The sequence below is a fragment of the Hipposideros armiger genome, unplaced genomic scaffold (genome assembly GCF_001890085.2).
Source record: "Hipposideros armiger isolate ML-2016 unplaced genomic scaffold, ASM189008v1 scaffold_453, whole genome shotgun sequence".
NCBI lineage: Eukaryota > Metazoa > Chordata > Mammalia > Chiroptera > Hipposideridae > Hipposideros > Hipposideros armiger.
This window is the reverse complement of record NW_017731803.1, coordinates 1,017,789-1,027,658: the sequence shown is the minus strand read 5'-3', so window position 1 is coordinate 1,027,658 and position 9,870 is coordinate 1,017,789. Positions and strand designations below refer to the sequence as shown.

The following is a 9,870-nucleotide window of genomic DNA, read 5'->3' as shown; positions in this document are numbered from 1 at the left end:
TTTTTTTTTTTTTGCCCAAATCTTAATGAAAATGACCAAGCTATCTTGTTACTTATCCACAGCAACGAATTACCATTGAGCCAGGGACATCTTACAGATTGCAAGGGCTGAAACCAAACAGCTTGTACTACTTCCGTCTAGCTGCACGCTCTCCACAAGGCTTGGGTGCTTCTACAGCTGAAATATCAGCTAGAACCATGCAGTCAAGTAGGTGTCTCTCTTTGCTTACTTTCTGCCCATTTATTCACTAGGAGGTGTTGCTGCTTTTATCCCCACCAACAAACAGACCTGCTAATGAATATGCGTCACAGTCAGTTGTCTCTGTGCTAGCAAGCGTCCAACTTTGGGGATTAGCATACAAGTGTGGCCTATGTTGGTTTCAAACTTGGTCCAAACAGTAGGTCCCTTTCTCCTACTTATTAAATTGAAAGACTTTCAGAGACGTTAAGAGACTCACAAGAAAAATAGGTGAAAAGGAAGTTAGATCAACTCCCATTTAATGAATTACACGGTTGTAAAGCAAAATTTAGGTTGAGAACACTGCCAAATAATCAGAGGAGGGCTTAGCAAACTAAAGTGAAGAGCAAACTTTTATCCTTTTAAGCACACAGGTTTCAGCTTAGCCTGCAAACAACTCTATTTCACGTATTTGTTCCTACTCAGAGAAAAGCTCTCCTCTTGTGACTAGTGTTATTAACTCTGCAAGTAGTATATGTGAAAATTTTGTACATTCACGGCAAATCTATATTTGGACAAATTTAGGAACAATGGAATAATCACAAATACATTTGCAATCCTAAATTTTATTTTGTTTCCTCAGGTTCAATTTCTTTTTTGGAACGGTTACCCTAAAGAATAGTTGTGTTTATCTCAATGGGATTTCATTGTGTCCAGGGAAGTTTGTTAAGATTGTTTTTTGTAAAGTATTATATGGGAGATTGTTTTTTATGGGAAGTTTGGTGGCTTACAGTATTGTTTGCTCTTTACTAATAAGTTTTTACAATTAGTTTATTAAACAGCCACTTACCTTGAATTGAATAGTTTTATGGCGTTATTTCCTTAGACTTTTAAAAATATTTTATAAGTGACATGAAATAGATATACAAATGCATTGAATTTTGTAAAGAGGGTGCTTTATTGGCCTAACTTTTAGACCTATCAGCAAACATAAAACATATATATTTTAAAGGACAAATTTCCTTTCATATAAGCAAGTATTTCATCATTTTATTCTTCTGTGGAAACTTGGCATCTTTCAGGTTTTTCTGATAATAAAATTCATATTCTTCATTTTTCTTAAAACATGATTCTTCACATGAAAAGTATTCGGATCCGGTTGCTTAATTCATTAGTAATGATATCTTATTCCTATAACATTTTCTAATCTTTTTAAATCTGAAGCATATAAATAAATGCAATTTTTTATGTCTGTTTTGAATTCCAGGCAGGCTAATAAGTAATATTGTATTAGATGATCCTTAAAATCAAACATTTATTTAATTAAAAGAAATGTGACATGCTTCAATATTATATTTTATATGGTTTACAAAATTGACTTTTTTGCCTGCATGTATATATATGTACTTACATAGAGACAGAATGGACTTTTTATAGCCACACCAAAACCTTCTTTTCTCTTTATTCATTAAAGTGAAAGTTTCAAATAGTGTTGAATGTACTCACAAAATAGAAGGTTCACAATGTAGTGAAAATCAAATCAGCTTTTTAAAGAGAATGACAAATGAGCCCTTGCTGTTACGTGAATAAGTCAATTTATTATGAATAATGATGATGCATTTAAAATAGCTTTATAATTTGAAATATAAGAACCTATAGTCAGAATCAATAAAAAAGATACCCTAGTAATTTTACAAATCTTATTCCAAATTTTGAAGACATTCTTATGAGATTTTTTTTTGGTCAAACAGAGAGCTTTTCATTTTGATTGATTGTAATAAAGAACACAAGACATGTAAATTAAGAAAGACTGATAATCCTTGAAACAATCTAATATATCTGACACTACATATTAAGACCCACAAAGTCTAAGGAAATACTCAAACTATATATTCAAATATAAAACATTAGAAATTATTTACTCATTATACTATATATATTGCCTTAAAAAATATATATATATACATATATATTTATGTGTGTCTTATCCCTCTTGTTTGGTTTATTTTTTAGGAACATATATAATTAATTAGCTTTAAAAATAATTTATGATAAAACCTGCTTTGCTCTTTATTGCCTTTTAACTTCTTCAAGTAATGATATGTTTGGTTAATTTGATGGAAAATAATTATTCAGATGGTGACCAGTTTATTTTAAAATGGACAATAAGATACTTTATCTTTTAACTATTTTTAAGCCCTACTTTATATGAGTAATTATGTTGAAAATGAAAGGAATTATGTACAAAATGAAAAATAAGTCATATCTTTTCCAGATGGTTTTCGGGTTTTTTGTTTTGTTTTATTTTGTTTTTTAATGGTTCTTTTTAATGTCTATGTTATTGACATTTTGTAAAGGATAGATGATTATTATTGATTTTACCAAAATTGCTGGTGGAATCTAATTCTTCACTAGCAATGGTGTCTCAAGAAGAGTTATAATTTTTTAAAAAGCTGAAAGCTGATGTAGGGTAAGTACAAGTTACAGTCAGAATCAACAAGCCTGACATTACTTTCGGGTAGGTAAATCTTGGACTATGCATTTTCATCCTTTATCAATTCTGCATGCTCACTGTATATGGTCTACGGTCAATTTTAGGTTAACATTTTTCGTTAAAACTGGTCAGGCACACTCAGCTTTGCAGATAGAGGGAACCCTTTTATGTTTGTTGGGCTTTTATTTATTTCATTTAAAAAAATGGAATTGGTGAAAGGGCATTTAAGTTATTTCGGTTTTTTCACACATACGAATGCTTTCACAAATGAATACTGTATATAAATCACCCTCATTCTAGAACGTAGAAGTGAAAGCTGGAAACAGCTTTTGTGAAGCATCATCAAGATGTTCATGTAATACATCTTGCACTATTTGCAGCTTTTTTGAAGTTGGATAGTCTGTATGGTAGGGCCGGGGAATGCTGAGGGATTGGTTTAAAAGAAGCATTTAAATTGCAGGTAGGTGATTTTATTGGAGGATCTATTATCTCAAGCTTTCATTTTCACATCTTCCCCCCACCCATTATTTAACATTTACTTTTGGTCATTTATTCATTTTTTTGGTTTATTCATATTACTAAGCCAAGGTATATAATTTATCTTTAAAAACTTATTTTAAGTTTCAAAGCCTTATTTTCATTCTGTTGCCCTCAGTGTTCCTTTATTTATTTTTGCCTTTTCTTTTGTTTTATCATTTTTTTTTCCAACCACTCCTGTCCTTTCACTCAAACCCTCCTTTAACTCACTACCAAAATAAGAGCCGTCAGCTCCTCCTCAAGACATTAGTTGCACCAGCCCAAGTTCCACTAGTATTTTGGTAAGTTGGCAACCTCCACCTGTGGAAAAACAGAACGGGATTATTACTGAATACTCCATCAAGTATGCCGCAGTGGATGGAGAAGATGACAAACCGCACGAGATTTTGGGAATTCCTTCGGACACTACCAAATACCTTTTGGAACAGCTGGAAAAATGGACTGAGTACAGGATCACTGTGACAGCCCACACAGATGTCGGCCCTGGCCCCGAGAGCTTGTCCGTGTTGACTCGAACCGATGAAGATGGTATGTTGCCTCTGCTACGTCAGTTTGCTTCCTTCTGACACAATCTTGGTCTGATGTCTTTTGATAGGCTAACAGTAATCCGCTTTTCTCTGCTCATCTTTTTTACCCAACATCGCTATAAGATCAGTAGTTTTTGCCAAAGGCCTATCTTTGCTACAGCCTGGGCATTTTTTTTTTTCCTTGCAATCTCAACACAGTAATTTTCTTCCCATTAAAAGAACAGTTTGCTCCTATGACCTTGCAATCCAGGCTCTTCCTCTGTACCTCCATCTAAAGTCTTCTGCATTTTTTCCTGGTTTTTTTGAAGTCACTTCTTTTACATTTTAAAGTTAACTTTTTTAAAACTGCCTTCTTATCTTCTTGTTGCCTTTTTGTCTTGCATATTTCAGAGACATTGATGCTCGACATTTAATTTTTGGCATTTGTTGTATGGAATACCTTTGATATGAGAAAAAAGAAGAAAATCTATGTAATCAAGAATCTTTTTTTTTCCTGCTAAAAAGCAACCTTTCAAAAACACACAACAATCAACAACCAGTTTTTCTTATTATTTCAATGCTATACCTCTTTGTGCTTTAATGCTTTGAACCTCAAAGCATCTTCCTTGGCTTTTGTACATTTTTTACATGTTTTTCTATTTCTCTGATACTCTTTTTTTCTTCCATACTTTTTTTTTTTTGGCATTGGTCATGTTTTTTGATCTTTTCTTAAAAGGTAGAGCAGATTGGTTGAGCATTTTCATTGGTCGAAAATGTTTGTATTCCACAAAGGAAACATAGTGGGTCTGCCCATTTTTTTTTTTTAAACCTAAGTAAAGAAAATGCTCTGACTGGGTGGGACAAGTGCCTATAATTTTCTTTTATCCAATGATGTTGTTCCAGTTCCTAGTGGTCCTCCTCGCAAAGTCGAGGTAGAGGCTGTCAACTCAACATCTGTTAAAGTCTCATGGCGCTCACCTGTGCCCAACAAACAGCATGGCCAGATAAGAGGATACCAGGTGCATTATGTGAGGATGGAAAATGGTGAGCCCAAGGGCCAGCCCATGCTGAAAGATGTCATGCTGGCTGATGCACAGGTAAGCCTCTGAAATTCCATACCTGTGTTTTTATGTGATATTTTTTTAGTCTGTGCCTTGGAATGGGCCCCATTTCAATTTTTTTTTTTCATTTTAAAAATGCTGTACAAAACTCTTGTTTTTAAAACGCATGATATGTATTGACCTTCTCAATCAGTGTTGACTTCAAAGTGAGGAAATGAATTATAGTGAAAAAGCATATTGGATTTATAACATGTAACTATTTTCTTAGAATAAAGATATTCAGTTTTCTATAGCTATATCTGAGTTTGCCTTTCTGACTTAACAAAGTAGTGATTTAATCAAACCAAAGGGAAGAATTCTAAGAAGCAGTTTTGCTGATAGTATCGACTTTCAACTGTGCTAAAACTGGTTGGAATTAAGTTGATCTAATTTTTAAACATATATCTTCTTCTGTTGAAGAATAGACATTCTCAGTCAGGGAAAGGTATCCAGGTAGTATTTTATTTAGCATTTCTTTATTAAAGTACATATTTGATGAAAGAGTTGTTTCATTTCCTAGAAAATAAAGATAATGATCTTGATAAAAATTAGTGTTTCACAGGGAATATATGGGTTCCCCTACATTGAGCCCAGTTATGAAAACTATTAAGAGTATTTGCGTATGTAAGAAATTCTATCAACCCTAAGCCACTGGTTTCTAAACATGTAGTCACAACTCAGTTTGGTAATCAATTGTTTCAAATAGGGCATTAATTTTTTTCATAAATTAGAAGTGATTCAAAGATAGTACCATAATAAATCCATCTGTACGTATATTTCTAAAAGGGAGAAGAAGATTTCAATTAATAACTGAACTGCTGGGAATTATACATGACCCATGGGTGATTAGTCTACCTATGCTTGCAAGGTCCAACAGTGATGGGACATTATGAATAAGGAAGTGCTTTGTTTATCCAGAAAATTCCTTCCTGGTCATGGTGGTGGGTGATATTTGTAAAAATTTGAGACTTATTTCAATGGAAAATTCCTCACTTTGTATGAAAGTGAGGAAGATTATGAACCAAGTTCAGAACTGCTGTTCCAGGTTGCCAAATTTTGCATCTTCATCTCTGTGAAAATAAGAGGACAATAAAATCCCTGTGGCTTTAAAGAAAATATTTACCCAACATCTTAATATAATGAACTCACCAACATGCTTATGGTCGCTTCAGTTTTTAAACATTCTAACTAAAGGGATATGGATTAGTGGCTACCATATAGACCTTGAATCCAATTGTACTGTTAGTTTGAAGGCCACTTCTGTAGATTTAGTTGGAGCATCATAGTGTCCCTTAGACTCTGGAAAATGGCCACTGACTTATTTTTTCAAGTATTTATTTTGTACTGCCTATAAGAAAGTTCTCATAGTATAAAATTAATAAAGCCATCCATGCTTATGTTTTATTTTGTAAGTCTGCAATTATGAAAAAGAAATTGACATGACTATTATGCTTTGATGTTGTTCTTCTGCTCTTAGGTAACCTTGCATTATAGAACTGTAGTTCTGTTGCTGTTGTCATTGAGAATGTGGTAGTTGGTGGAATTATATAATGTAGAATGTCTTAAATGCCACTCAAACTTTTTTTTTCCCCTTCTTTTCTATTTTGGCTTTCTTTATTAATTTGCTGGTTTTCCTTGTTTTTTTTCCTTCTTTCTTTCCTTCCTTCCTTCTTTCCTTCCTTCCTTGCTCTCCTCCTCCTCTTTCTCCTCCTCCTCCTCCTCCTCCTCTTCCTCCTCCCTTTTCTTCTTTTCTTTCCCCCCCCCCCATCTATATTCTCTTTGACTATTCATTGTTAAGTCTTTCAGGGCTTAGGGGCTATAGGGACTATAGAATTTCAATATGAATGAAAGATGTTAATCTTAAGAGTGACTTGAATTAGCTGTGTAACCTAAGGAAGAAGTCAAAATAAATGTCACATAGTTTGCATTAGCTTTTGCTATGCGTTACTGATTCATTCCACTGAACCCCACATTAAAAAAAAAAGAAAAAGATAGAAAAGAAAAGAAAGCTGTTTTTAGTGATAACAATACAGCGCATAAGTACTTTTGACCTTTCAATTGGAAATGAAGGTGGCGGCATAACACACTTATACTCTTTGGAATTTTGTTGTATACACTGCTTGAATTCTTTTTTTTTTTTTTTTTAAATCTAAGGAGGGCACCATTGCCTTTATCAGGCTACAAATTTATCTTCATTTCTTTTTATTTTGTTTCCCATCTCCCCAACTTTCTTAATATCAATCAGTGGGAATTTGATGATACTACTGAACATGTGAGTAATTTTTTACTGCTTTGTCGAAACAGATTATAAATGCTTGTTTTTTTTCTGATACTCCTCTTTCACTTATTTGTGATATGTCATCACAGTTTGTTTGGATGCATGAACTAACAAATTATTTTTTAAATTACCTTCACTATGTGATACACTTTTAATTTGTTGTTTTGTTTGTTCATTTTGTCTTGTGAAATTGGCATGGTGCTACTGATTGCATAAATATCCTGAGCTCATGTTGTTTTAGTGGCTGCTACTAACTCTGCCTTGCGACAGTTAGAGGAGGCATGCTTTAAGCAGAGGCATCACTTAAAGTCTGGTCTGTACCAGAGATGTCAAGTTGTTTGTTGTAGGCTGCTCATAAACTCTACTCCAAGGTTACATATTCAGTGGATAGCATAGCATCGATCTGGCGCTAATTATGTCTATCTAGAAATGGCATTTCTCGTACAAATTATTGTACCCATACAAATTTGAGTAAAATTGAATGAGTCATGCCAGGGAGCAGAAAGTATCTTCCTGAAGGAAGAGTTTTTAAAAAAGATTTGAATGAGTGCATTATGTTATTTATTGAGAGCTTATTATATATAAGGCACTGTGGGGGATGGAAGATGTGGCACCTGCTTTCTAAGTGCTTACAGTCTAGATGGCTAGGAAGGATGTAAAGTTCAGAAACGTTCCATAAAATGCAACAGGTGCAGTGTGTAGTTAATTAGTAAATGAGTGACAATGTCAGTAAGAGCTATGAGTTTAGAGACAGGAGAGAGGATTGTAAAAGAGGTCCTAAAAACTCCATTAAGAATGTAAAGGATGGGTAGGGATTGAAGCAGTGAAATGTGTGTGTTCGTGTTCGGGAGTTGGAAGTGGGAATATATCTTTTAAAGGTGAGCACAATAGAAGCAGCCATTGAGGCAGTCAAGTGTGATCTAGTCAGGTGACAGCTTGCCAATTTGACAGGAATAAAGGGTTCAGGTTGGTAAGTCAATGATAAATATAGCTAAGAGATAAATTTTAATATAATGTTGAAAATCAACAGTATAGCAGTGTTTTATAAGCTTCTTTGATCATGATTCATTGTAAGAAATGCATTATATGTCATGACCAATGCATGATATGTTTAAAATATTTTACAAAATAATATCTTACCTTTAAATATTTGCAAAATTTAATATTTTGCATTCAAATGAACTACTGTTTTTTTTGGGTTTTTTAAAAAATACTGGTCATGAGGGACTACATTGATTTCATGACCTACTAAGTGGGTCATTACCTGCAGCTTAAAAACCAATGACTTAGTGGATAGATTAGGAAGAAAAAAGAGAATAAACAGAGAAACAAATAATAAGAGCACCTTTACTAAGATAGCCATGAAGAGATAAAAATTCAAAGTTGAGGCATCAGAGATGAAAAAGGGATAGCTATGGTCAATATTTTAAAGGAATTCGGAAAAAAGAACAACTTGCTGACTAGATAAGAATTTGAGGAAGAAAAATAGATCAAAAAATAAGTTTTGAAGATGGTCTACCATTCATTAAAACATGGAAGCAAAGAGGGGAGCCTGCTCCCAGGAATGACGCTTAACCTTAGTTAAGCTGACTTGAAGTAACTAACACATGACAGTCAAGGGAAAATGCCCAGCAGATATTTGCAATGTATATGCCCCTGGAGGCCTGGTGAGAAGTCAGGGCTAGAGGTGAGTTTAGGATATAGAAAGAAAAAATTACTTAAGGTCTGTAAATGAATGCAGTTTTTGTTTTGTTTGTTTGTTTTTGTTTTGTTGTTAGTTGTTGACCAGTGACTGTGACAGAATATCCACTAATGCCAACCTTTAACAGGCAAGGGCATGAAGTAGAGTGGAGATGGGGTAGGAGAAGACAAGGAGAATGAGGCTCTGTGGCCATGGTATCAGCCACGCTACCTCACAGAGGGTACAGAAGCCACCAAGGAAGTACACCCACAGCTTAAGGAAAGAAAATGTAACCCAAGAGATGATGTGATCCAGGCAGACAGAGGTGTATCCAGCTGAGATTATGCCACCAAAAAAGGCTGGACCAACTTCAAATTGCATTACTTCTGTTATCCTGTCACAATCTGTGATCGAGGAAGGAAACATGGTTAATTCCAATTTTATAAATGACAAACTTATACCAGGCTCAGAGTATATATATTTCTTACCACAGGATTTGGTGAGAGAAGCAAGCCTTCCTTCTGTTCCTCCTGGCCTTCCCTGATTTCAGTGGCAATCAGTGGCATGTGAGGGGGACCTTGGAAACAATAATGTTGGCATTTACCCACCATAATTTTTGGAAGAGCTAGAGTCTATCATAATTTAAAATACTTCTCCCGGGTGGTTCACTTGTTTTTTATGTTCTCTGTAATGTTAATGAAACCATTCCAAGGTCCTGAAAATAAAATCTCTTTCCCAAATTTAGTCCATTCATCCGGCAGAATATTATTCCCAATGGCTCTTCAAGATGGTATCTGAAATTCTTGAATTTCCACACTGATGATATTCCTACTGTTTTGAAAAAAGCACATTGTAAATTCTGTCCTGTTTGGGATCAGATTCAACGGCTTGAGTTCTGTGGTGCCCATTACAGCCTTGCACAGAAAACCCCTACTGTCCTACACACAATCCATTCCATTCCATTCCATTAGCTCTCGCTTGCATTGTCTTGAGATGTGAAAAACAAAGGCATTGAATATTTTATTTTATCCACACTTAATTTCAAACCATAGCTGTGCCAAAAATCTGAGAGGGTTTTTTTGGGGTTTTTTTAAAGA

At 34.5% G+C, this 9,870-nt stretch overlaps 1 protein-coding gene across 41 annotated transcripts in view; it reads left to right on the top strand.

Moving 5' to 3' along the window:
• PTPRD (protein tyrosine phosphatase receptor type D) overlaps nucleotides 1–9,870 on the top strand; it is a 693,301-nt gene that overhangs the window by 513,030 nt on the left and 170,401 nt on the right. For 18 of the 41 annotated variants that reach the window (XM_019665783.1, XM_019665786.1, XM_019665787.1 and 15 more), the window contains 4 exons: nucleotides 63–207; nucleotides 3,431–3,736; nucleotides 4,618–4,811; nucleotides 7,060–7,086. In XM_019665783.1, the coding sequence (XP_019521328.1) occupies nucleotides 63–207; nucleotides 3,431–3,736; nucleotides 4,618–4,811; nucleotides 7,060–7,086 (672 nt within the window). The remainder of the gene's footprint in view (nucleotides 1–62; nucleotides 208–3,430; nucleotides 3,737–4,617; nucleotides 4,812–7,059; nucleotides 7,087–9,870) is intronic. The other 23 variants (XM_019665814.1, XM_019665819.1, XM_019665813.1 and 20 more) reach the window with 4 other exon arrangements.